General features: G+C 46.6%; 1 protein-coding gene across 1 annotated transcript; it reads right to left on the bottom strand.

The window, feature by feature from the left end:
* Positions 1–101: 101 nt before the first annotated feature.
* Positions 102–27928, bottom strand: ACRV1 (acrosomal vesicle protein 1). The gene is made up of 7 exons (XM_083480764.1): positions 27855–27928; positions 26931–26988; positions 25617–25738; positions 6664–6783; positions 2721–2809; positions 1387–1521; positions 102–347 (listed from the first exon to the last, which is right to left on the bottom strand). The coding sequence occupies exons 2-7, from the start codon at positions 26961–26963 to the stop codon at positions 199–201; spliced, it is 648 nt and encodes a 215-aa protein (XP_083336890.1). The 5' UTR covers positions 26964–26988; positions 27855–27928; the 3' UTR covers positions 102–198.

The following is a 27928-nucleotide window of genomic DNA, read 5'->3' as shown; positions in this document are numbered from 1 at the left end:
AAATACAGTCACAGCTGGGAAATGAGGAGGGACCAAAATTGCCAGACTCTCACAGCACTATTTGCAAATAAACATGTTTAGGGAGATCAAACACTCTTGAGTCTGCTCAAAGATGAGTTTATTGGACAAAGAGTTCACGTTCTCCATATATACAGAAGTTCTGAATTAGGGATGGGCAGCTTACCGCTCCAGCTTCTATTAGCTGTACTTGGAATCATCCCAGATGTTCACATCGTTGCACTTAGGGGTGCTGCCACAGCAGAAGGTAAAGTTCCTATAGTTTGAGTTTTCTTGTAGTCGTCTACATTTGGAAGTGCAGCCCCTGTCCACGAACAGAACTTCATAATCTGTGATGATGAGTTGAGAAAGAATGAGCAAAGAATGAGCTTCAAGGGCCAGTAACGTTCTGCAGGAAATATCTCAAACACTCCCTGACCTGAACACACACCCTCCAAGATTTCTCTGATAAAAATAGGGATGCCCTGTTCAACAACAACAACAACTTTTTTAATTTATACCCTGCACATCTGACTAGTTTGCCCCAGCCATTCTGGGTGGCTTCCAATAGCATAATAAAGCTATTCAGGGCTGCCTGCAGATGTCTTCTAAAGGCTGTATAGTTACTTATCTCCTTGATTCAGGGATCGCATAACTCCACACCCTCCAAGATTTCACCCATGAAAATAGGGATGTCCTAAGGAAAAGTGGGACATTCCGGGATCAAATCAGAAACAGGGATGGTTTTTGTAAATCCGGGACTATCCCTGGAAAATAGGGACACTTGGAGGGTCTGTGAACATCAAAGGAAATAACAAACACAATGTAATTTTTATTTTTTTCTAAAAAGAAATCTACATGTGCCTGTGACCTTTTTTTAAAAAACCAAACCATACCTTATTTATGTACCCCTATGATGTTATAGTTTATAATTATTGTGTTTTATTTCTGACTATCGGTCGAATAAAGGATTGATTGAAAAACCAAACCATTCCTCTGGGCTAAAGCCCTCCAGGACATTGGACTGGCAGTTCAACCACATCCAGTCCATCTGTCCACCTGCCAGTCTTAGGATTGCAGCCATAGGATTGCATTCAATGTTAGCCATACTCAGAGTAAATCTATTGAAAGGAAGGGGCTTTTAAATTTCAGTGAGTTTATTCTTGAGTAGAAGTTAGTTGGCTATAGCCCTAAGTATCCCAAGTATGAATGATGTCGGATTTAGATGAGAGGTCACCAGTGTAGTGCCTGTAGGCTCAAGGGCACCCTTGAGCTGGCTCTCTGGTGCCCACAAAAATCTCAGAGCAACCCCAAACACTGCCCCTTGGGTTACCCCTTTCTCCCAAGAAAATACATAGTTTCCCACCATCCCTTCCCATTATTACTCACTCCAGCTGACCATCCGGTTGTAGCAGAGCTCGTTCTTTTTGGTGATACAACTGCCTGATTTATTTGCACATTTACCATCTGGCTGTACGTCGGCACAGGTAAGACATATGAGAGGGCTATAACCACGAGGTACTTCTGTGGAGGGGGGAAAATCATTTGTTGAATGGCTGCAATCTATTGAGTTGGATAAACTTGGTCTAATGCACCAGAAAAAAATTCTTGGGTTACTGTAAACAAAACAAAACAAAGCAACCCAACCAAAAACCCTGCGACATTTTGCCAAATTTTAAAAATCCACCCAGTCGGAAATGTTAATCCTGAAAAAGAGGACGTGTCTGGGAAAGGCGGACATATGGTAACCGTAACGTGAGGATATTCAAGAAACAATCCCAGCTCTGTCGCCTGGGTGTTTACAAAGTCTCCCTGAACTCTTTGGGATTCACTCTGAAATAAGTCCACATGGGATTGCAGCGCTTGTTGCAACTATGCCTCACTTGGACTACTGTATTTTTCAGTGTATAAGACGAGGGTTTTATACTATAAAATAAGGTTTAAAAACTGGGAGTGTCTTATACACGGGTAGTGGGTAGGGGTGACGGGTGATTGGTTGCTGCTGTGAGCTGCAGGTTGTCATTGGCGATTTTTTGTGTGTGATTGGTGGCTGTGGCCAGGCTTGCTTTGTATTGGCTGATGGTGCGTTAAGTGTGTGTGTGAATGGTTGCTTCTTCAAAGGGCTGCTGTGGATTGGCTGCAGCTGTGGCAATTGTGCTTGCTATTTCCTGCTGCTGTTTGCGCTTGTTGCAGACGTGAGCGATTGTCAGCGATTTCAACTACAGTGGTACCTTGGGTTACATACGCTTCAGGTTACATATGCTTCAGGTTACAGACTCCACTAACCCAGAAATAGTGCCTTGGGTTAAGAACTTTGCTTCAGGATGAGAACAGAAATTGTGCTCCGGCGGTAGCGGGAGGCTCCATTAGCTAAAGTGGTGCTTCAGGTTAAGAACAGTTTCAGGTTAAGAACAGACCTCCGGAACGAATTAAGTTCTTAACCCGAGGTACCACTGTACATCATTAAAGACAGGTATTTTTCTACACTGCAGCAGGAGGCCCCATTAGCTAAAGTGGTGCTTCAGGTTAAGAACAGCTTCAGGTTAAGAACAGACCTCTGGAATGAATTAAGTACTTACCACTGTATTGGGTTAGTGGTTTACTGCACCCCCCCCCCAAAAAAGCTCAACAACTCTGGGTCATTGGAGTCTCCCAAAATAGAAGGCACCTTATACACAGGGGCATTTTATACACAGAAAGGTATGGTAATAATAATAACTTACGACTGCTTGCTAGGTAGACTGCGACTACGTAGCTCAGTGCCAGAATTTTGTACATCTTCTTTCCCTTTCCTTCAGGGCACACGAGGAAGCTGCAGAGACAAATATCAGAGGAACAGAGAATCCCAAAGCCAGCCAGAGAGGGGGAAATGTAAACTAGATGAGCCCTGCTGGCTGAGCCCAAAAAACCATGATAGTCCAGCATCTTGTTCTCACAGTGACTGACCAGGTGCCTATGGGAAGCCCAAAAGGAGGAGCTGAACGTAAAAGCTCTCTCCTGCTGCCTCTGGTGGTAGAAATGGAACTCAGCCATCATAGCTCATTGCCACCCTTTATAAATGTGTAAAACCCGAAGCTGAAAGTCATCCAGGTTGGTGCCCATCAATACTACTTGTGGGAGTGGATTCCATAAGTGTTGTGTGAAGATGATTTTTTATTTTATTTTGGGGGTCTCTCTTGGAACTTCCAATATTTGACTTCATTGGATGGCCCCAAGTTTGAGTACAGTGGTACCTCGGGTTAAGAACTTAATTCGTTCCGCAGGTCCGTTCTTAACCTGAAACTGTTCTTAACCTGAAGCACCACTTTAGCTAATGGGGCCTCCCACTGCTGCTGGGCCCCTGCTGCGTGATTTCTGTTCTCATCCTGAAGCAAATTCTTAACCCGAGGTACTATTTCTGGGTTAGTGGAGTCTGTAACCTGAAGTGTATGTAACCCCAGGTACCACTGTATTATGAGAGAGGGATACAAACTTCTCCCTGATCACTTTCCTCACTTGCATACATCATTATCATGTGCCCCTTTGCTCACATTCCCCCCCCCAAACTAAAAAGACCCAAATCTTGCAATCCTTCCTCTCTCCTTTCAACCCGCCGTCCTTTTCTCCTCTTGGAGTGGAGTTGGGTCTTTTTATGAAGTGAGGCATTTGTTTGTTTCTCGCTCTTCTACTGCCCCAAATTTATTTTAAAGCATAAAATAAACCCTTTGTATTGTCATCTATTTCATACATTTTAGGGCTGTCTCATCGTTGCTCTTTTTCAAGAGGGGGGTGCCTGCCCAAACAATGAAAGGCTGAAAGCAAACGAGAAGAAGAACGACACATTTCCTCAGCTGTGACCACATACTCAACCACCCTACCCCATCCATTAGAAATGACACTAGCATAATTCAATCCAACACACACACACACACAGAGAGAGAGAGAGAGAGAGAGAGAGAGAGAGAGAGAGGAAACCAATAGAAAAAGGTGCAATGAAACGAAACTGATAATAATAAAATAGCCAAGATAGAGGACCCCACAGAAAGAAAGAAAAAGGGGGGGGGAGAGGGGAGAATGCAGAGGGAGGAATATGCAAAGGAAAGACAAATGGGGAAACGTATGTGTATATATGCATATATGATTTGTTATAAGAAAAACCTGCTCCTTTTTCCCTTATGGGGCATCCAAGAGCCTCTATACAGCCTCTATACAGAGTCCTTATGTAGGTTCTCTATCGGTAGGGGAAAATAACAGAGGCCAACTAGAGAATATTGAGAAGCAAAGCAGCTAGTAAGCCTGTTGCAACAGGGTCCCCCACTCGCCCCAGGCAGGCAGGGAGGAGAGAAACCCAGAACTCTGGTGTGCAAGCTCTTCTATAGACTTTTGGAATTGCCTCCCCTGTAGCACAAGACCCCCCCCCCCAAAAAAAAACACACACACCATACATACATCACAGAAAGAGGTGGTCCCCAGCAGAAATTTGAGTATGTTGCTTCTCTCCTGTCTGCCAGGATACCTGATAATGCCTTATCTGATTGCTTTTTCTCGGTGGCCTGGCCATTCCTTTGAGATGGTAAATACCGGTACTTAGTTCCTGAATCTCTTACGCATACTGATAGCGTGCTCAGCTTAACAGATACTTGCCAGACTGTATTTACAGGGAGGTGTAAGCCCCTACAGTCCAAAGACGATTGGAAAGCTTTTCCTATTTCCTTCCTCCTTGCAGAGAAATATTTGAGCTCCATTTGGGAGAGTCAAAACAGTTTCAGGATTGTTCTCCTGTACTATTTCAGACACATGGTTTATATACTTATGTATGGGTTTGCCTTGTACATTTATGAATACAGTTGTACCTCGGGTTACATATGCTTCAGGTTACAGACGCTTCAGGTTTCAGACTCCACTAACCCAGAAATAGTACCTCGGGTTAAGAACTTTGTTTCAGGATGAGAACAGAAATCAAGCAGCAGCGGCGTGGCGGCAGCAGAAGGCCCCATTAGCTAAAGTGGTGCTTCAGGTTAAAAACAGTTTCAGGTTAAGAACAGATCTCCGGAACGAATTAAGTTCTTAACCCGAGGTACCACTATATATATAATGACCTTAGAATTCCTAAACTAACTTAGTTGGTCTTTAAGGTGCTACTGGAAGGAATTTTTTTATTTTGACTATGGCAGACCAACATGGCTACCTATCTGTAATTAGAATTCCTATAACAGTATAGTGCAGAAGTATTCTGAATTAGATGGTTGAAAATAGGTTGCAGAGGGGGGTGTTATCTCCAACACTTTTATCCCAATAGCACTTCTTTTGAGGTTCGCTAAATGAAATGGGGTAGCGGGGTGACTGATTGTTCTCTTAAGCCCCCTTAACAAACTACAATTCTCAGAGAGGTCCTAGGACTCAGCTACACTGGGAAAGAAAAAGCACTTTATATGCATTGTTTATGTATTCTACCATGGTGACACCAGATGGCGTTGTGGTGTCCCGTTTTTGCCAACCTTGGTTTCTCATACAAAGTTTACAGTGCGTTTAACTGAAACACTTCTTTGGCGTGTCTAGATCCAGCCCTAATTTCTGATCTGCCTCAGGTGCCAAAATGTGAGGATATGACTGCCCTCACAGGGCTCCAATAACCTCCCCATTTGCATTCCCCCCTTCCTCTAAGGAGCTTGAGGCTACCTACCTGTATATTCCCCCTGCTGTTTCTCAACTACAGTAGTAGTAGTAGTAGAAGAAGAAGAAGAAGAAGAGTTTGGATTTGATATCCCGCCTTTCACTCCCTTTAAGGAGTCTCAAAGCGGCTAACATTCTCCTTTCCCTTCCAACCCCACAACAAACACTCTGTGAGGTGAGTGGGGCTGAGAGACTTCAAAGAAGTGTGACTAGCCCAAGGTCACCCAGCAGCTGCATGTGGAGGAGCGGGGAAGCGAACCCGGTTCCCCAGATTACGAGTCCACCGCTCTTAACCACTACACCACGCTGGCCTCTGGTTACATAAACTTCACATTACGAAAGCGGCAAACCCAGAGGTATTGGACCGGGTTTCACCATGCTCACATGTGTAGAAGCAGTCCTCAGGTTGCAGAAATCCAGGATCCATCCAGTCCTCCAGAACGGATCCCATCCACAACCGGAGGTACCACTGTATCGTTGCTGGATACTCGCACCAGAAGTTTCACTCTTTAACATTCCTTATGGCAGAGTTAAGTAAAGCAATAGCTCCACCAGCTGGAAGTTAAAATCCATGCAAGGTATTGTGATGCTTTCTGTTCAATGCTTTAAAACGTGCCTCTCCATGTTTTAGGAAGGGGTTCGAGGGAGTGAGTGTGCAGAGTTTGAGACAGTTGTTACAGTGGAGATGAGAAGATTTGGGAGAGTTTGTTGGTGTGTTCATGGCTGCAGAAGAGATGAGTTATAAAGCTACAGAGGAGAAAGAGGCCTTGTAAATTAATATAAGAACTTTAAACATGGCCCGGTAATATATGGGCAGCCAATGCAAGCTTCTTAGTTATTTCATCTATCAAAATTTAGATACCACTTATCCCCCCAGTGTAGGATACTCACCAGAATTCCCTTTTAACCCATTAAAGCCAAGTGATAGCTTCGCTAGCTGGAGGTTAAAATCCATTAATAGCATTTCAATGTTTTCAGTGCTTTAACAACCAAACAAAATAATGCTGTGCCTACCTGGAAGATGCATCCGGATGGAGTGAAGGAAGGGAGAGGTCAAGACAGTGTGCAGAGCAAAGCGTTACTAAGGAGACTGGAATGTTGGGGAGGATGGAACTTGAAGCTCTGGGTACCCAGCTAGAGAGTCAGTGAGAGGAGCAAAAAGGGATGAGATGTGAAGATGGGGAAGTGGAAGGAGAGAGATTTTTTTTTTTTAATGTCCTCTCAATGGTTCTAAAAATCATTACAACTTCAATGTGATATAGAAAAATAGGGGTGGTTGGCTTTTGCTCCCAACTCCCCAAGGGACTGAGTCCCCTAAGTCCATGATCAGTGAAAGATGATTGGATGGAGGCAGGATGCCATGAAAGCAACAGAGTTCCCTCCCTCCTAGCAAGGAGGCAAGAGAGACCCAGAACCAAGAAGAAAGATCTCTTTGAAGGGTTTGCATTTCAGCGTGGGGAAGGAGGACACCCCTTCTACAAACAGTCAGAAATTATATCACACATAAGGTGAGGTTACTGTGGCTCAGGAAGGCCAAGGTGTGATATTCCTCAGGTTTTAGCAAGTTTTACATCATTCCAGACACAGTTTACACACAACATTAGTGTTAAGTCGTGGGTTGACATAGCAGCCGGCACAGCGATTTCTTCAAGTAGCTCTTTATTATGGTAAGCTGGAATAGAACTGACTGCGAACAGCTCAGCCGGCCTGTATTTATAGGCAGCCGGCTGTCAACATTGTAACCACAACAGCCCAGAGTTCCCGCCTAAAATAACTGCCGCGGACCTGAGTGAAAACTATCCACAGACCTGAGTGAAAACTATATACAGTATCCCCCTGTTGGCCCAGGGTGAAACTACACTACATAACACCCCTCCCCACCGAGATAAGGTGTTAGTTACAATCGTAATGGTTTCCTTATATACAGCACTACGCGTAATGGTTCAATTAAGCACAAAAGCATATCGGTTACATTTCCCATACTTAGACCAACAGTGATACCTGTCCAACAACATAGTCCTTTAAATAAGTTGGGCGCTTGGAAACTCTGCCAGACCGCCGGGGACTGGTAGCCAAGTCCGGAGGGCCACACAGTTCTCGCTGAGGCTGTGGTGCGACCCTAGGTGGCGTTGGAACCAACTCCCCTGGATCCGCTGCTGTGGGTGGAGCCTCCGCAAGTGGAGTGGTCTGAGTCTGTTCTGAAACGGCTTGGTTCGGCTCCACGCTGGCAGTTTGCGAGGGAGGTGTAGGTGGGGCCTCGCCATCTGTACGTGTCTCTTCTGGAGCCGCAAGCGCAGTTGGGGGCACCTCGGTAGTGTCCAAGTCCCCAACCCTGCGCCTAAGCTGGTCTATGTGCCGTCGCCACAAGCGTCCGTCTTCGAGTGCCACCTGGTACGAGCGAGGTCCAGTGACTCCCACTACTGTGGCTGGCACCCAAGGGATGTCCCCCACATAGTTCCGGGCAAAGACCTGGTTTCCTGGGACAAATGACCGTGGTGCGTTGGCACAGCCTGGGGGTTCAGCCACGGCAAAGTCTGGGTGTAGCCGGTCGAGCGGTGACCTGAGGCGGCGGCCCATAAGCAGTTCAGCAGGACTCCTCCCTGTGGCCGCATGAGGGGTGATGTGTTGCACGAACAAGTATTCGGCGACCCGCTCATGCCAGTCTCCCCGGTCCAGGCGCGCCAGTGCCTCTTTTGTCGAGCGCACCATTCTTTCCGCTTGCCCGTTGCTGGATGGATGAAAGGGTGCCGTTAGGGCATGGCGGATGCCCAGTCCCAAAAGATACCGCTCAAACGTGCCTGACGTGAACTGCGGTCCGTTGTCAGAGACAAGGACATCAGGACACCCATGTGTTGCAAACAGGCCTCGCAGCACCCGGATGACAGCTTCGGTAGTGGTGGAGGGCATCAGGGCGACCTCCAGCCATTTGGAATAGGCGTCCACCACTACCATAAAGGTCCGGCCGTGAAAGGGGCCAGCCAGATCGATGTGCACCCTCGACCAGGGTGTCTTTGGCGTCTCCCAGGTGTGTCCCTTAGCTGCCGGTGGTGCAGGCCTCGACTCCTGGCACGCTTGACAGGCGGACACCCAGGCAGTGATGGCATCGTCCATATTAGGCCACCAGACGTAACACCGAGCCAACGCCTTCATTTTGACAATTCCCGGGTGGCCAACGTGCAGAGCCTCCAGGACGCGCTGACGGAGTCCCTGGGGAATCACGACGCGGTCTCCCCACAGCAGGCAGCCACGATGAGCTGAGAGTTCATGTTGTCTGGTTGTGAAGGGCTGGAACTCCGATGCAAAAGGCCCTTGTGGCCACCCCCTCCACACCCAGTTGAGCACCCGGCTGATGGTGCGATCCTGGGCAGATGCGGAGGGCACAGTGGCAGCCGATACAGGCGCTGCCGGAAGATCCTCAATCAGAAGGAGCGATGAAGCTGGAGCCGGGTCTTCCACAAATGCTGGAAGAGGGCAACGGCTGAGGGCGTCGGCATGGCCCATCGATTTCCCCGGGCGATGGATGAGCCGGTAGTGGTAGGCAGCCAGGAAAACAGTCCATCGCAGCATGCGTGGTGAGAGGACCGGAGGAGTTGGACGATCACCGGCGAGGAGGCCCAGGAGTGGCTTGTGGTCAGTGATGAGGTCAAAAGTCCTGCCATAGAGGTATTCATGGAACCTCTTCACTCCAGCCACAAGTGCCAATGCCTCCTTGTCGAGCTGGCTGTAATTCCGTTCCGTCGGAGATAGTGTCCTGGAAAAGTAGGTGAGCGGTGCTTCTCTTCCATCTGGAAAACGGTGACTAAGGACAGCACCGATGCCAAAAGGTGAGGCGTCGCAGGCAAGGACCAGCGGCCTGGATTCACTGTACTGTACCAGCACACTGTCTGAAGAAAGGAGAGCCTTGACCGCATTGAAGGCCGCCGTCTCCCGATGACCCCAGGCCCAAGGCGTCTTAGTGCTAAGGAGTCGGTGAAGAGGCTCAGCCACTGTGGCTTTGTGGGGCAGGAACATGTTATAAAAGTTCAGCAGCCCCAGGAATGCCTGCAACTCCGTTTTGTTCTTTGGGGTGGGGGCCTGCTGGATAGCACGGATCTTGGATGTGGTTGGATGAAGACCGGAGGCATCAATAAGATAGCCCAGGAACTCTACCTGTGGAACGGCGATCTGGCACTTCTCCCTCTTTACCTTGAGCCCAGCCTCCTGGAACCTGGTCAGCACGGCACGGAGGCGCTCGAACAGCTGCTGGTGTGAGTCTGCAGACACCAAGACGTCATCAAAATATGGTACCACGCCCGGAAGCCCTTGCAGGAGACGCTCCATAAGGCTTTGGAAGATGCCAGGAGCCACACTCACCCTGAACTGCAACCGGCGGCAACGGAATGCCCCCCGGTGGGTGACGATCGTCTGGGCTTCAGCAGTGGCATCATCGACTGGCAGTTGTTGATAGGCTTGGGCAAGGTCCAGCTTAGCGAAGACCTTACCCTCACCCAGGGAATGCAGCAGGTGTTGGACAACAGGAACCGGATAAGCGTGCTGCTGAAGTGCCTTGTTGATCGTGCACTTGTAGTCAGCGCAGATTCTCACCGACCCATCTGGCTTGACAGGCGTGACGATGGGGGTTTCCCACTTTGCGTGGTCAACCGGCTCCAAAACTCCTTGGGCGATCAGTTTGTCCAGTTGTTCATCCACCTTATCCTTGAGAGCAAAGGGAACCCGGCGTGGCTTTAGCTTGATGGAGGCGACTTGTGGATCAAGGCTAAAGGAGATGGGCGTACCTGTATATTGGCCCAAGGTGCCGTCAAAAACCTCGGCAAAGTCTTTGACCAGACCCTCAGTCTCTGCGTTAGAGATGCAGTTGATGCCGGTGACTTCCAGGCCGAGGGCATCAAACCAGTCTAGCCCTAGGAGGCTTGGCCGCTGACCTTCGACCACCACCAACCGGAGCAGGCCCGAAAAATCCTTGAAGGCGATCCGGAACCGGCCAACGCCTACCACGGGAATGTCGTTTCCCTGGTAGTCTCTCAGGTGTACGCGGTGAGAGTCGAGTTGCCTTTTGGACACTCTGGGTACCAGTCTTTTGATGGTGCTCCATGACACGATGGACAGGGCAGACCCGGTGTCGATCTCCATGTCACATGGAGCTCCTTCAATGAGCACCGTGACGTTCAGCTTGCGTCGCGTAGGCGAGTCGGTTTGGCCAATCGTGGTTCCAGACGGGCAGCGGCAGTTGGTGAGAGCGAAACAACTTTCCTTGGCAGACTGGAGTGAAGACTTGGACTTGCGAATCGATGAAGGGGGGGTGTCAGACGGAGCCGATCGGCAGACCTTAGCGATGTGGCCCCTTCTGGAACACTTCCTACAGATGGCGTCTCTGAATCGACACTTGGCACGGGAATGGTTGCCTCCGCAGCCAGCATATTCCGGTTGGCCCTTGGACTTCTGTTGGAACTTCCTGCGCTCCCGCTTTGTCTGGTGCACGTCATCGTCTTCACTGGAGGATGCCTCCTCACTGCTGGCCTCTTCATGATGCACCGGAACTGGCTCCCTAGCAAGACGCGGGCTGCTGGACTTGCGGATCTCCTGGGCGGAGCATTCAGCAGCTTCTGAGGCCACAGCCTCCTCAATGGCTTTCCGTAGCGTGAGGTCTGGCTTGGCTAGGAGGCGCCGTTGCAGATGGATGTCCCGGACCCCGCAGACGATTCGATCCATCAGGGCATCGTCTAAGTCTCGGAACTCACAGTGCATTGCAGCCTGTCGCAGGGCGGTGGTGTAGTTGTTGATTGACTCCCCCTCTGCCTGGTTCCGGTGGTAGAACGCATGGTGGGCAGCAATCTTGGACGGCTTTGGTGCGTAGTGGTTGCGGAGCTTCTCTTGGATCGTGTCCCATGGTGTTGCCTGGACTGCTTCAGGCGCAACCAACGCTCGGGCCGTCTCAAACACCTCAGGCCCACAGAGGCTGAGGAATAGGCCCCGCTTCCGATCCTTTGATACTGCTGTCAGCTCGTTGGCTTGGAGGTAGCAGTCGAACCGAGCGAGGTAGGAGTCCCATGATTCAGAGGCTGGCGCAAACGGCGGTAGAGGCACAAGTGAAGCCATGATTCCGATGCCGGCGTGAAGGGTGATGGATGGAACACAGTGCTCTAGCCAGAACAGTCAGCTCTGAATTGGTTCTGCCCAGTGATTTCGCTCAGTGATTTCGCTCTGTGATTCAGCTCAGTGATTCAGCTCAGTTCAGAGGCTGGCCGCATCTGGCTGTGCTCTGATGTCCATCCATCCCATCCTCGTCGCCAGTGTTAAGTCGTGGGTTGACATAGCAGCCGGCACAGCGATTTCTTCAAGTAGCTCTTTATTATGGTAAGCTGGAATAGAACTGACTGCGAACAGCTCAGCCGGCCTGTATTTATAGGCAGCCGGCTGTCAACATTGTAACCACAACAGCCCAGAGTTCCCGCCTAAAATAACTGCCGCGGACCTGAGTGAAAACTATCTACAGACCTGAGTGAAAACTATATACAGTATCCCCCTGTTGGCCCAGGGTGAAACTACACTACATAACAATTAGTATTTGATAAGACAACCAGGATGCTCATCAGACATCCGTCAACACAGAGCACCTGGGCAAACAATGACAATTAATACAAAGGAGGTTCATAGATATAGGGAAGGAATCCCTTCAGAAACTCCCCCTGATTGCTATCTGCCTACTTGTTCTAAGGCAAAGGGGGATTAAGGAGGCAGAGGAAATATTTAGAGTCTTTAGGAGAGCCAATATGACTTTTGGATTGCTCTCCTGTACTATTTTAAACATCTGGTTTACAGTGGTGCCTCGTAAGACAAAAATAATTCGTTCCGCGAGTCTTTTCGTCTTGCGATGTTTTTCGTCTTGCGAAACACGGTCCGTCGCAACTGCGCCTCTTCAAGCGGTTTTAAGAAAAAAGCGCAAGACGTTTTCGTCTTGTGAAGCAAACCCATAGGGAAATTCGTCTAGCGAAGCAACGCAGAACCGAAAAACCCTTTCGTCTAGCGAGTTTTTCGTCTTGCGAGGCATTCGTCTTGCGGAGCACCACTGTATATACTTAAGTATGTGTGTTTACCCTGTGCAATTATCAACATTAATTCTATATTTGAGACCTCTGAATTCCTATAACAAATGAAACAGTGCTTATGAAAATCACTTCAAACCTAGCTAGCTTTCTAGCTGGCTAATAACTTTTTAATAACACAAATAAATGAATAATTGCAACACTTTCTGGGATCATTCCTCCAGGAATAAGGGGGCACATCACACTATCCTACCCCTTAAACCTAACCCAGACAGATGCCCCAGAAGGACACTGTGGTCAATGGTACTGAAAGCCACCAGGTCTAGGGGAACTAATGGAGTTATGCTGTGTCATTTATTCGCTTTCACAAATCATCCCCTTAGGTGACCAAGGATATTTCTACCTCAAACCTAGGCCTGAAGCTTGTTCCATATGCTCAGTATCTTCCAATGCCATCTGGATTTGAGAAGCCTCTTGAGTGTGGTCTTGTGGATGAACCGGATTCATACCGCACACAACTAACACATAACAATTTAACAAACCACAGCAACGTTTTGAAAACCTGCATGTATGTTTTTGATCAATGGGGTGGGGATGGCACCCAATTAACTTCTAGGGTGTGATTACTAACTTCTAGGGGCAAAACAGTGATGGAGAGCAGCATCTTTACCCTGCCCAGAATCTGACCACCCCTTTATTGTTTGCAATAAACTGAGTATCTCCTCTCTGCAGCTTTGAACATGAACATTATATAGTGCTCAAAATTCCTATCACATGTTTTTCTGACTTAAAACCCATGCGATTTTTATGACCTCCTGTGCAAAAGGAGAAGCTTGTAAAAACTCAACATTTATGGCATCAGACCACAACGGTAAATATTATTTGTATCGCTTTCGTGTGGTTTTCTAGTCATTATCCAACTTCAGGCTTGATTAGAGGAAAGATGGAGGAGTCTGCATACTGTATATAGGGAATCAAAACAGTTTGGCACTCGGCTTGCTGGTCAGCAGGTGGCAGACTTTGGCTTTGGAGTATGTAACTCTGGTTCAAAAATAAATCCTGCAAGCAGCGTTCTTGTGGATTCACTCCCACTATAATAAGCACACAAGAGCCCATACAGTTTCAAGATGAGTGTTGTACCTCATTATGTGTACAGTTGCATATGCAAAGGAATCGTATGCAATAAGAGCCATAGCCTGAAAAGCAGGTCTTTTGGTCACTTTGAATTGCCAGCTCATAAAACTATAGGTGGGGCCATGAAAAATTGGTGAGATTCTAACGCTGCCTAAACCAAAACATTTTGCTTAAAAGATCTCAAGTTCTTCAAACAGAGCATGCCATTATCTCCAGGTGGAATGGGGCATTCTGACCTCTGAGCAATCGAATTCAAGGACAGCTTTTTGGCAGCTCAGGATGTTGTGAAACCACAAAGACAAATGCCTTGGGTTTCTGTGGCCCACCCAGGATAGATGGGAGATCTTTTTTTTAAAAGAATGTGATTGCTGGTGAGCCAACTCTGATACCAGAAAGGCTATCTGCCCTCCCTACCCAGAGAAAGGATGAGCCTTGTAGCATGTTCCCATATCTAAACTGTTAGGGAGTTTCGAAATGATGCTTTATTATTGCTTTCTCATCTCATGTAATTGTGACATTGAAGTTGATTTTTTTTTGGGGGGGGGGGGAGAAGATCATTAGTTAGAGCCTTTGCTTTTTTAAATTTCTTACTTCAACTTGCATAATCCTGAAAGACAGAATTCAGAAACTTAGGCTGCATAATCGCTATCCCTTTAAAGCACATTCAAAGCATGTTCTCTCCCTCAAAGAATTCTTGGCACTGTATCTTGTTAAGGGTTGCTGGGGATTATGGTGACTCCCTGGGCAACTTTGGAAGTTTCTGAAAATACTTCTGATGATAACCCAGAGTGAGCCGTGGGTAGCTGGGTGGTGAGGAGACAACAGTGTCCTTTCCAGTGTAATGAATAAACATGTATCTTCCATAATTTTTATTGTTTATAGCCAATGGCCATCACAATACAGTATGAGCACAAATCACACAGCTACAAAACCAAAGACATTGCAGCAGACCAAGACTAATCTACAATGTCCAAAATTTAGGAACGTTCCTTATAGTCAGCATCCCTACAGTTTGGCACTTGCACTGTTAAGAAAAGTTGCCCTTATCTTTATTGCCAATAGTGCAAATAGTGCCACCCTATAGCTGATGCACTTATCGACATCTGCCAAGGATAAACATATACCGAACAGTTTCAAAATTATCTTTGATCTTTGTGTTCCTTCGTACTCTAAGATGCTGTGTACCACAGCCCCTCCCACCATACGCCTAGAGTTAAGTTTGTAGCTGCGTTCCAATATTCCAATATTTCTAGCAGCAAACATGAAAAAGATTAGCAGGTCCTTACACAGTAAATTCATGTAGCCATTGGATCAGCTTGTATCACCTGTCCCATCATCGAAAAACCTTTTTTGACTACCATTTTCCAAAAGGATAGTACTGATTTGCATGCCCGCCACATATGGAAATATGAACTTAGCTGTCGACATCCTCTCCAACATTAATAACTTGAATAAGAGATTAACCTGGGGAAAATATCCTTTCGATCATTTTTGAACTTGGCCTATTTTAAGGCAGGGTGAGCCGTTGTGGTACCCTCCAGATGTTGTGGGTTACAATGTTCATTGGCCCCACGTCAATACAGGCAACAGCGAAGAAAGATGGGAGTTGTTGTTGAGCAAAATCTGGAGGCAACATCTTTGGCTACCCCTGTGTTAATATCATCAGGAGTTGTCTTCGTATTATTTTACTATGTGCATCAATAATTTCCACATCCTCTTTCCCAAATCAGTCACGATTTTATGTGCTTAGATCATACTCCCCTTCACACACACCCATTTATAAACTGAAGAAAAGCAAAACATAACAGTTTTGAGTCTCTTCTCAGGGGAAAGCTGCCTCGCAGATTAGCAGTGCAAAATTAAAATATTCAGAGGAGAAGACAGCTGGATTTTTGAGATACTTACAAGCAATCCTAAAATCTTAGATTCCCATCCTCAAAATAGTTTAGCAAACAGAAACAGAAATTAATAGGCATGGCCAACTTAGATCCACTAATTCCAATGGGTCTCATTTGTGTACAAGTTAGCTGGATACAACTCGGTGTTTCTCCACTGGCCAGCAATATCCCTTTCTGGGTGGAGGTATCTCTATTTCAATACCAGAGAAATGTAGCGGGAAGACGAGATCCCTTAATGAAGGAGGGGCAAGCTAGCAAGTAGGTAACTCAAAGCTTGGTTTGTGGCATTTATTGTGATAAATGATATGCAGGTGTGTGCTCCTTGCTCCTTCCTATCTTGGTTGGCTCATTTATAATCTGCTTTTTGTCTTCAAATGAAGTCTTATTCAGCCATTACTGCAAACTGGAAAAATTCACATGCGTGTGTCAAGGAGAGGGCAGGAACATTCCTTCCACCCTCTGCAAGTTCAAGGGTGAGTGTCTCCAGTGGGGAGCCTGCATCTATCTTTGTAGGCTCCTTGGCAGGATGGAGAACCCTGATTTTTCCAGGTTCTACATCAAAAGCATCCACCGCTACAGGAGCGTTCTGTGCTGCAAACAGTCACTACTGAATTCATGGATTGCACTAGCAATGGAGGCATAGCTTAAAAACAAACAAACCCACAACCCTCATACCATGCCGCTCCTCACACTCAGAACTTCCAGTCTGCAGTAACTCCCAAACAGGACTTGAGATGTTTCTTTTGCAATGGATGAAATTACATTTGGCAAAATCTGAGGTTGTTTGGGGGGAAAGGGGGAACATTCTCAACACCTCCCTCTTTCTCCGTTTTTCCCCACGGAGGCCTGTTACATGCCCTTCCAAAATGGCACGCCCACAATGGAGCCCATTGCAAGGAGGAACTGGAAAGAGAATTTTGAAGTGTGTGTGTGTGTGTGTGTGTGTGTGTGTACTGGGAGACCCTGTCCACTTTTGGAGGGCAAGCATGGAGCCCAGCTTCTTGACAGAGAGAAAGCGCACCTGGCAGCCCTCTGCTCCCATAGCAACCAAATTTGTAAGCTTGTTTCTTGTCAAAGAAACATTCAGCTCAGGAGTAAAAGATTGGCTTGGGTACTGAAAAGCTGAAGGCTCCAGCCCTTTCTTGTTAACTCCTCTGTAGTGAACAAAATGTAGTGTGAATTTAGTCGTTGTGGCTGCTAGGGCTTGGGGAGAAATCAGGTGCAGTTCACATTTAAAGGCAAACTTATCTAATAGCAGTTTCTGGAACAATGTGCGAACCAAATTACAGCCATCCCACCTTAGGTATGCTCAGGTGGCAGAGCATGAGACTCTTAACGTCAGGGTCATGCGTTTGAGCCCGACATTGAGCAAAAGATTCCTGCCTTGCAGGGGGTTGAAGTAGGTGGCCCTTGTGGCCCATTTCAACTCTATAATTCTATAATATCTGCATGTGGCGATCACACAGGGCCCCCGGACGTTTGACGGTCTATTGACCCTGTGCCACCACTGTGATTGCTTTCTTCGCTGCCACCAACCCGTTTCTCACGGGTACACACGGAGTCCAGTCAGTTGTTAACATTAACAAATAATCAAGTTTATGTTATAGGCATGAACAAGCTTATGGTTTCAGTTAATTATTCTTGGCAGTTTCTTAATCTTAGATACTTTACTGAACTATTCGTTCCTAACAACTTCAAACTGATTATCCCAACTAACTATCTGACTCCACCTAACAATTCCTCTCACTCTCTCATAACTCGACCAACCCACAGACTATTCCTCGCTCTTCCTTCTCCAGCTCCCAACTCTCAACTGACTTCCACACAACACCCACTCTCACTCTAACTCATCCTATCAGTTTCCATTGGACAATCACATCACACTCATTTTAACCCTTTCCTTATGTCCCACCTAGGAGGCAAACGCTACACTGCACTTCTCTGAATTTTGCAATGCAATTCTCCAGTTAAATAATGTGTAAGAAAAATGCACATACAAGGGTTACAGCATGCATACAAATACATATTGTCATGGGATAGTGGGGGAATATGTACCATATTGTGGCCTTGAATATAAAGATGGTGAATAGAGTTTACTAGATTTTAATAGTCATGCAGCATTCCATGAAGTCTTTTATATGAAAGAACAGAATTCAGGAATCTTGCAACCTGTAATGTTCTATAAGAGTCAATGTCCTGGAGTAGATAGGCTAGATGTAATTCAGGTGGTTTAGCAACAGTTTCCAAAATGATTGAACTCAGAATCCTTGATTGGGGAACAATATATAAAGGACAATTAAACAAGATATGATAAAGGGATTCTATTGATTTGTTGTCACATGCGCATAAAACAGAGGTTTTACCGTTAGAAAATCTATTGTTCCGCACATTTGAGGGGAACACATTAAATCTGGCTCTAACAAAAGCAAATCTATGCGATGCAACCGATAAGGTAGACATACATCAAGGTATCTGGGACATAAATGTAATGCCCTGGTTTATCGGGGAACATGTACCACCACCTGTAGTAAGATTTTGTTATCAGTGAGTTCTGGTCTCCATAGATGGTTCTCCTGAGACAAAGGTGAGGCCTAGCCAGTTCCTGGAAGTGAGTTTACAACCACCCCCAGAGCCATCTGCAATGAGATGGCTCTCCTGTGGCAGGCAAGCCCATGAGGAAAGGCTCCGCCAACTTCAGCGGTCCTTAGTCAACAGCGAGACTCTTTCCTTTTGAGCATCTAGGAAAAGGAGAAAGCAAATTCAGGCCCTCTGTTATTTCATCTCAGCCTCTCCCTGGACTTCAGGGGAAATTCCTTCTCCAGACCCAATGCCTGTGCCATGTCTCATCGGTTTGGGGCTATTTACCTTTATTTAGCTTCATTTATCCATCAACAAGGCCCCTGAGAGCCCTGAGTGACTGTCCCAAAGATGGCTTGGATCTAAATCACTTTGATCTAAATTACAGAGGTCAGGAGACTAACTGAGGGTGAGGGGAGCTGGAGGATAATCAGAATGTCAAGCAGCCTTAGTTCTGTCTCTTTGAAACCAAAGAGAGAGAGAGAGTGTGTGTTCTCTGAGATAATTATCTTTTCTTCTTTCCCCTCTTGTTTCAAGCAAAGCAGGCCTTTCTTCTAGGACTGGGATGGGGAACCTTTGGTGCTTTAGATGTTGGTGGACTCCATCTCCCATCAGCCCCAGCCACCATAGCTCTTGGTCAGTGCTGATGGATGTTGTGGTACAACTATATCAGGAGGGCCTTAGGTTCCTCATCTCGGTTCTATCATACCCTCCAACATTTATTTGATGAAAATAGGGACGTCCTATTTAACAACAACAACAACAACAACTTTATTATTTATACACCACTGTAAGGCTCTGGGGAATTGGCTTCCTCCCCCATGACCATAAATGAGTAGATCAAATGAAAGGGAATTCTTACCAGTTTATTTCCTTGATAAACACAGTGAAGGTCAAAAGAAAGCATCTAACCAGAATGGCAGTGCTCCTAATTAAGGTCACTCCCCCCTCCGTCCCTATTAGTCTACGTCACTTCTACGTCTTGTAATCTGAGCTTGTACCCTCTGTGCTTTCTGTTCCTACACTTTCTGAATTCTCCGTGACTTCGGGGAAGGGGGGTGGATACCATCCAGAGACTGTGAATCTGTTAACTCTCTCTCTTTTGGTGTTTCTTCTGCTAGCTGTTCCCCATCCAGTATTTCCCAGCTTCTGCCTTCTAGGCCCCTCTGTAAACCACTGTGCAAATCTATACTGTCCTCCTGCTCCTGGGAAGATTCAGGATCAAGCTCAGGAGGAGGGGGTGGCTCCCACCGTTCTTCCTCAGTGCAGCCCTCCTCAGCACGATCCCTCACATCCACCCATGAAACATTTTTTAAAATCCCTATACAGGGCTGCCTTCAGAGGTCCTCTCAAGGTTGTATAGTTACTTATCTCCTTGGCTCAGGGCTGGCATAACTCCATGCCCTCCAGCATTTCTCCAGTGAAAATAGGGGCATCCTAAGAAAAAGCAGGGCATTCTGGGATCAAATGAGAAACCAGGACAGCTTCTCTAAATCCAGGAGTGTCCGTGGAAAATAGGAGCACTTGGAGGGTCTGTTCTGTACATAGCTGTCAACGTTTTCCTTTTTTTAAGGGAAACTCCCTTATTCCAAATAGGATTCCCCGCAAGAAAAGGGAAAAGTTGACAGCTATGGTTCTGTCAGCTTTTGCTGTGGCCCAAGGGGGTTAAACAAAACCATGATCCCACTAGGGCCCCAATTGTGCTATACATTTCAAGTGGTGTCATACCATTTTAAACATTCATGGTTTCCTCCAATGAATCCTGAGAACTGTTGTTAAATGTACCGGGAGTTGTTAAAAAAGGTAAAGGGGCCCCTGACCATTAGGTCCAGTCGTGACTGACTCTGGGGTTGCAGCGCTTATCTCGCTTTATTGGCCGAGGGAGCCGGCGTACAGCTTCTGTGTCATGTGGCCAGCATGACTAAGCCGCCTCTGGCGAACCAGAGCAGCACACGGAAACACCATTTACCTTCCCACTGGAGCGGTACCTATTTATCTACTTGCACTTTGACATGCTTTCGAACTGCTAGGTTGGCAGGAGCAGGGACCGAGCAACGGGAGCTCACCCCATTGCGGGGATTCGAACCACCGACCTTCTGATCGGCAAGTCCTAGGCTCTGTGGTTTAACCCACAGCGCCACCTGCGTCCCTCTGGGAGTTGTTAGGAGGCCCCTATTCCTCCATGGAGCCACAATTTCCAGAGTGGTTTTACAGTCAAACGCTGTTACCAAGGAACTTTTCTACCTTGGTAAAGGGGAAATTGATCCACATCACCTTAGGATATCACAGTGGGAAGGAGTGAAATAAAACCTACAGTGCTATCAGAACAGAACTTTGGGGCAGACATCCAGGACCCCACTCAGCAGAATGAACAGAAAGACCCACAAATGCAGCAGCAGGGCTGGCTTGCCACATTTTGAGGTAAGTGCAATAATACACACTACCATTTAAAAAGCAGCCCAACTCCCTGGTAAGTCTATCAAGTCCGGAGTCTAAAATTGTCTAATGTGTACTGCTTGGAGTCAGGTCAGTTTGGGGGGAAGCAACAGGGTCTTTGTTTCCTGTTAAGCCATTAGCTCAATGGATGGCCTTCAGCAAGGAACCCTCAACATCGAGCCACTACCATCTGTGTTCGAGGATAATAATAACAGTTTACAATACAGGGTGGTTGTAGAGCTTATTGCGTGGACAGGCGGAGTCCCCCAAACCCTGGGCACCCCCCCCCATGTGGAATAACAACTCAAAACAACGTGCTATGGGATTAAATTGGCCACAACTTTATTATATTTCAGATGTGGGTAGACCTTGGCTCAGGCATTGGACATTCTCCCTCCCCAGTCCCCAGCCGGGGATCTAGGCAACATCACGGTTATCCAGTGGGGGGGGGGATGGGCCGGCTCTGGAGAACATATGTTCAAGCAGAGATAGCCACCCCCATTACGCTGCCGTTGCAGGGGAGAGCAATGATGACCTCTCAGCGTACGGTCAAAGCCTCCCCTCAGAAACCCCTTTAACAGGGAACCCTGGTATTGCCGCTGCAAAGAGGAAGGAGGTGTGGGTCACTGCTGCACGCCCCCCCCCCCCCGTTCAGGAAGGTAGAGTAAAGGATTCCGCCCAAGGCCTGATACCGCCAAAGTTGTGACGTTTCGCTACGGGAAAGGCAAAACCTGCCAATGCAGGGAAATTCCTTTCCGGCCCTTCAACAGCGACCTTGACATGGCAGCGCCCGCATACCTATGAAGAAAAGGTTAACCTGCAAAATAAGACTTAACTGAGGGTGGGTAGGGTGGGAGAAGCTCTGGAACCAACTGAGGATTCCCAGGTAAGATCCTCCCTCTATTGTGTGGGCAGGTAGTCCCTCGCCTACCTGGCCTGGTCTCCTTGGCAACGCTTCCCCCAGGCGGGATTGGACTGAGGTAGGTGGAGACCTCCAGGTATCCCACCTGGGGGAAGGCAAAACCAAGCCTGTGCTGATGGAGCCGCGTGTCCAGGGGCTGTGCGTGTCCACACAAAGGGCGCCCCCCATTTAATGCGGGGAGCGGTCATTGTTATAAATATTAAGCAGTATTCTGTTATGTGATGTTTTTCAAGAAGTGCTTAATGGTTCTGGCAAAATCCAGAAAACCAGTGTGTGTGTGTGTGTGTGTGTGTGTGTGTGTGTGTGTTCGGGGGGGGCATGGAAAGGGACTTGGATCTCTGGCTAGTGCCCCAATGCTACGTTCGTTTTGTCAGAACAAACCATACCTGTCAACCATCCCGCTTTGAGTGAGACATCCTAGAATTTCAGAAGCTTCTGATTGGATCCTGGTATGCCCCATTTTTGCTCCCACAAGAGTGTGGCCCCAAAAGATGCCTGTATTGGGGGGGCATGCTCTTGTGTGAGTCACCTGGTTCCTATGACAGCACCCCCCAATTACATGCATTGGGGGGGGCTGTTGTTGCACGAGTTGCATGACTAACACGGGACCATGGACATGAAATAAGCATCTTCTTATTTTCCTCTGCGGCATGTTGGACAGTATGACCTACTCCTTTTGTTGATCTCAACACACTATGCATCTAAGTGAAGGGTCCCAGGATCACTCACGGGCTCATGCTTCCCTTCTGTTGTCGATCAGTTCTGGCTTTAGGCATCAAGGGATCCTTTATCATATAAAATTCATACAAAGTGAGTGTCGTGCATTCTTTTTGGAGTTAATAGAATAATAGGAGAAGGGGAATGGGGAAGGAAATTGGGGCCTATAACGAGAGGACAGTGCTTTGTGATGAATTCTGAAAAAAGAACCTTGAGGGATCAGTGCCAGAAAATATGATTCATAGCCTGGAGAACAGACTTGTTTGACAGGAGAAAAATTGGGTATTGCTGTATATAACTCGTTCCAAATTGGAACGAGGTGGAATCAAAACCACATTTCGTCAGAGTTCAGACACAGACCGGTACAAAAGAATGCTCACGTAGCCAAACCATAAAAGCCCCTTCAGAAAGGCTGAAACCAATATATATATATATATATATATATATATATATATATATATCTGAAAGTTTCATCCCTTTCACCCAAAAGGGGGGTGGGGTGGAACCTGATATTAATACGATCACTGAGCTGTGGTGTACTGGTAAATTTTGAAGTGTAGGGTCCCCAATAGCCATGCAAAGTATACACCCTTGTGCAAATTAATTGAAACAAACAATGTAGTTTATTGTACAAAACTCACATATACGTACATTAATCAACATCATGACAATCCTATGCATAGTTTCTCGGGAGAAAGTGTGACTGAACTTGTAGTGTATGCTTCTTTTATATATATATATAAAACTATTTTTATTTGTTTTCAATAACAATAATCCAATGTACACATCATTGTCTCAATAACGAATTATAATATCAATTCCAATATCAATCAATCAAATACCCAAATCTGACTGCATAGATTCAATACACACTGAAGTTTAACAAAAGACCTTCAGCCAGCTGAAATTCAACCTTTAGCTTCAAATTGGAAATGCGAACTATCTTGCAAACAAATCTAAACTGCGAGCATGAAGTAGGAATGCCATCAAAGAAAATGAAAAAAAAGTATCCTGTCTCTGTTTGATTCCATTCCCCCTTCTCTGACTTTCTGTATGCTTATCTGCTGCAAACAAACTTGAAAGCCTCATTCTCACCTCACCCGATTACCAGAGCAAATAAGGCCTTTCAATTGCCCTGAGGTTCCAGCAGATTAAGTCATTGCTTCTGCTCTGAAAGGTGCTGGAGCTGCCCTGCCCTGCGTTCTCACTCTCTCCAGCACACCACAGTCTCTGAGAGAAGCAAACACTCTTAAAAGCAACCGAACAAAGGATGTAGGAGTTAAACTGGAGGATTCCATGCTATGTCACCAGGAAAAGACTCCAGACTCCTGCAATGAGGAGAGAAAGAACAACACAGCCTGTTATCCATTTGGGTGGATTTCAAGCATAGGCTGTTAACCTCATTGTTGTGGGCTATTCCTCATCTCCGATTGATTTGGAAAGTATTTAATTTGGAAAGCATTTGAGACCTGGCTGTTGTTGCCTTTCTTCTTTCTCTTTTTTTCACTGATAGCAGGAACCATTGAGAGCAGTAAATGGAAAACATCGTTTTGTGTCTCTAAGGGGAAGCACAATAGGTTCTCGGAAATACAAGCTGACCCCCAAATAGGGAAATTGATTCACACACTCATTTAAAACAACCTTTTTAAAAATTAAATCATTTGTTCTCTGCTTGCCAAGGCCCAGATGTGGGATGATGAGGCCTTCAACGAAGTTGCGAAGCGAGACCCAGGAGGTGGGTTCAGTTTTTCTCACGTTTGTTTGAAGGCTTCCATAACTGCATCCTCACCACACACCTCAGCTGTGTAATTCATTCTCAGACCAACATTGTTGTCGAAGGGCTAAATTCACTTTGGGGATAAAAGTGGGTTGCTCAAGTGATTTCATTAAGGTTACACTTCTGAAATATACTCAGAGTCGAGTGTGGATTTCATGCTCTTTATTCAGCTCATAGCCATGAGGAATGAATGTTCCCCCAAAATATCTGCTTTATATACATTATTTACACAATTGGCCGCACGTGATTGGCTAATTCCTGGATTCTTCTGTAGGCCAATCAGGTTGCGGATTCACTTCCACCTGGAGCTGGATTGGGTGGCTCCTGCGGACCAAACATACTGCTGCATTGTTCTAGGACCAATCAGACTGCTGCATTTGGATTCTATTCAACTCAGTACATAACAACTTCTGTTTCCATTTTCCTTGCCAAAGTAAAAATAAAAATAGAAAAGTGGAACAAAAGCCCCCAAGGGGAGAAGAAGCAATCAGACCAGAGGAACTCCCATCAACCAAAGCAGAGAGGTTTTTTTTAAAAAACAACAACAACAAAAAACCTGAGAGCAAAACTAGGTGTGATGTAGAGAAATGTGAAAGCACGTTGTTTTCCCCAAAGAATTCTGGGAGCTGTAGTTTCTATTCCCTTTACAGAGCTGCAATTCCAACCAGCTGTTAGCAGGCTGAGCCTAGGCTCATTGTAGTAGAATGGTGAGGGAGAGATGGACTGAGGGGCAATGATTCTCCTCTGACGGAGAGGGCAGGGCAAAAGGAAGTGGTGTGCACACAAACATGCTTGTATGAGGAAGAGATAGAAGTCAAAAGATCTTCATCCATCTAACTGCTTTTCATCCAATTGCTGTTTGTGTGCCCTTTGCAGTATGTCTGCATAGGGCACTTCTGGATACACGGTGTGTGGAATTTCACATAATTAAATTATGTAATTAATTGCATTATTCTATGCTGTTAATTTAAGGGACGCAGGTGGCGCTGTAGTCTAAACCACTGAGCCTCTTGGGCTTGCCGATCAGAAGGCCGGCGGTTCAAATCCCAGCGACAGGGTGAGCTCCCATTGCTCGGTCTCTGCTCCTGCCAACCTCAAAAGCATGCTAAAAGTGCAAGTAGATAAATAGGTAGTGCTCTGGTGGGAAGGTAAACAGTGTTTCCCTGTGCTGCACTGATTTCGCTGCTCCGTTGCACCAGAAGCGGCTTAGTCATGCTGGCCACATGACCTGGAAAAACTGTTTGCGGAAAAACGCTGGCTCACTCGGCCTGTAAAGCGAGATGAGAGCCGCAACCCCAGAGTCGTTTGCAACTGGACTTAACTGTCAGGGATCCTTTACCTTACCTTTTTATGCTGTTCACTGGTAAACAAAGGAAATATAGCACATAAGCAGGAACAGACATCAAATAAGTATCATTTGCAGACTGAGAACAACAACTGTAGCAAACCCCAGTTGTATTCACTGGACTGATTCCATTGCGGACATGGGATGAGTAAGAGAACGCCAGCAATTTCTGCTCTCGGTTCTGTTTCTGTCAGGATTCTCACATCTACGTGTGCATCTTGCCTGTGCATTTTGTTCATGCTGGGTGGAAAAAACAACATGTACCGTAGATCCCTCTCTGTGTCATCACTGATTCTGTATCCTGACTCATCATTCCATAAAGCTCTTGGGTCCACCATTAGCTCAAGTTCAACAACCTATTACATTCGCAATGGGGGCATGAACTGGTTCTGTGCAAGTGTAGATAACCCCCCTGGTTTCACATTCTGATGCCATTAGCCACACCTGGCCCCGGCTGTTTAAAGTTATGCTTGGCCTGCTAATTATGAGTTAAAAGCTTTGGCTCCCTCTAGCATTGAGGCATCGAGGGAATGCACACCTGCCAGGGTCTGAAAAAGTCTAGGTTTTTGCTCCCTTCCTTGACCTCGTAGTTCCTGCCTCCTGGAAGCAAGGCAAAGAAAGCCAGATCAGGTATTCTAATATTTGGATTCATAACATTCCTAAAGTTATGCTAAAAGTGAAAACCATAAAAATACTTTGTGTTGCCATGTTTTACGGTTAAGAAAATAGACTGAAGCTGTTTTATTCTGCTCTGCCTACAAGTTCTGAGTTACATGATCATTTATTCCATCCTCATCAAATGGATCGCATTTTCATTAGTCTACCATGCAGTGCAGGGACACAGGTAGCGCTGTGAGTTAAACCACAGAGCCTAGGGCTTGCCGATCAGATGATCGGCAGTTCGAATACCCGTGAGCTCCCATTGCTCGGTCCCTGCTCCTGCCAACTTAGCAGTTCTAAAGCACATCAAAGTGCAAGTAGATAAATAGGTACTGCTTCGGCGGGAAGGTAAACGGCGTTTCCTTGTGCTGCTCTGGTTCGCCAGAAGTGGCTTAGTCATGCTGGCCACATGACCTAATAGCTGTCTGTGGACAAATGCCGGCTCCCTCGGCCAGTTAAGCGATATGAGCGCCGCAACCCCAGAGTCATCTGCAACTGAACCTAACAGTCAGGGGTCCTTTACCTTTACCATGCAGTGCAGCCAAATCCCTCTCCTACTGACAACCTGGTCACTTTTTGAGATGATTGAGACTGGAGACACAAACACTCCTAAGCACCGTCTCCCTCTAGAGAAAGTTTGTTCAAACTTTTTTTTTGGGGGGGGGGTCCCGCCAAGCTTCCAGGAAGCAATGGAATAGATGGGACAATGGCTAGGATGCAGGTGGAGGAAAACCTGAAGCAAATCCATCTAGTAAGGTCAGACAAAACTCACCTTGAAGCTGTGGTGGAAAACCTGTTGCCCCATCTGGAGGACTGCAGATTTCCTATCCCTGGTGAAGGTATTAAACAACATGAGTGGGTTCTGTGTCCTATATTACTGAGAGAACCTAGGACTACCATTGAATTTTTCCAAAAGAAAGATCTGGGGTTAACCTGGACTGATGTCTAAGGAATTCCAAGGGAAGAAGAAATAACTTCAGTAACCCCACCCCAAACCACTGAAAGTCTCCACCCAAATTTTGAAGCCTGAAGAAGAAGCTGCAAAAGCTGGAAGTGTGGGCAGGCAGTGAAAGACAGGAATGTCGACCCAGCACCGTCTGCTTAGGAGAAACCTCTGGAAGAAACCTCAAGGAAAGCAAAAAGACTTCCAGTAGGGCCGGTGGCATTTCTCAAGGGGTGGCTGGGTCTGCACATCATGGGGCTCTGTACTTTACCAACTGCACAGGAGGCAGGAATTCAACAGGGGCAGCTTTTTCCAAAGTTTCATCTTCATGATGAGGAAAAGTTTCATCTTCATGATGAGGAAAATTGCATGAGCTGACTTTTGGACTTTCTGCGCACCAGTTGAAGGCACAGAACTTCTCTCCAGACCTCAAGATGTCAACATCCAGACTTATTTTTCTATTTTCCCCAGTTACCCCTCTGCCACCTGCATTCTGATGTTCTGAAGGATGCTAAAGCTTGTGCGCATTTTGTCCTAATGAAGATGTTGCCCGACTTCAGGTTTTGAAGGGGTTTCCTGTATGGACTAACATGGCTGCCTGTTTTTCCCCCTTCTAATGTCCAGATAAAAAGAAAGTGCCAAATCTGTATGTGCAGAACCTGGCGTGTCAGGCAGTGGGGGCTAAGGGGTCTTCAGCCCCCCAAAAAAATTCAAGGAGGGGGTTGTGACCCTGCTCTGCCTCCTTCTCTTTACCCAATGCTCTTTGGAGAGAAGGAGGCATAGCTCTGCACTTCCCATTCCCCACCCGGTGCATAACACCAGCATTG

The sequence above is a fragment of the Podarcis liolepis genome, assembly GCF_965112155.1.
Source record: "Podarcis liolepis genome assembly, chromosome: 16".
Classification (NCBI taxonomy): domain Eukaryota; kingdom Metazoa; phylum Chordata; class Lepidosauria; order Squamata; family Lacertidae; genus Podarcis; species Podarcis liolepis.
The sequence above is the reverse complement of the archived record's forward strand: the minus strand, read 5'-3'. Positions and strand labels throughout refer to the sequence as shown.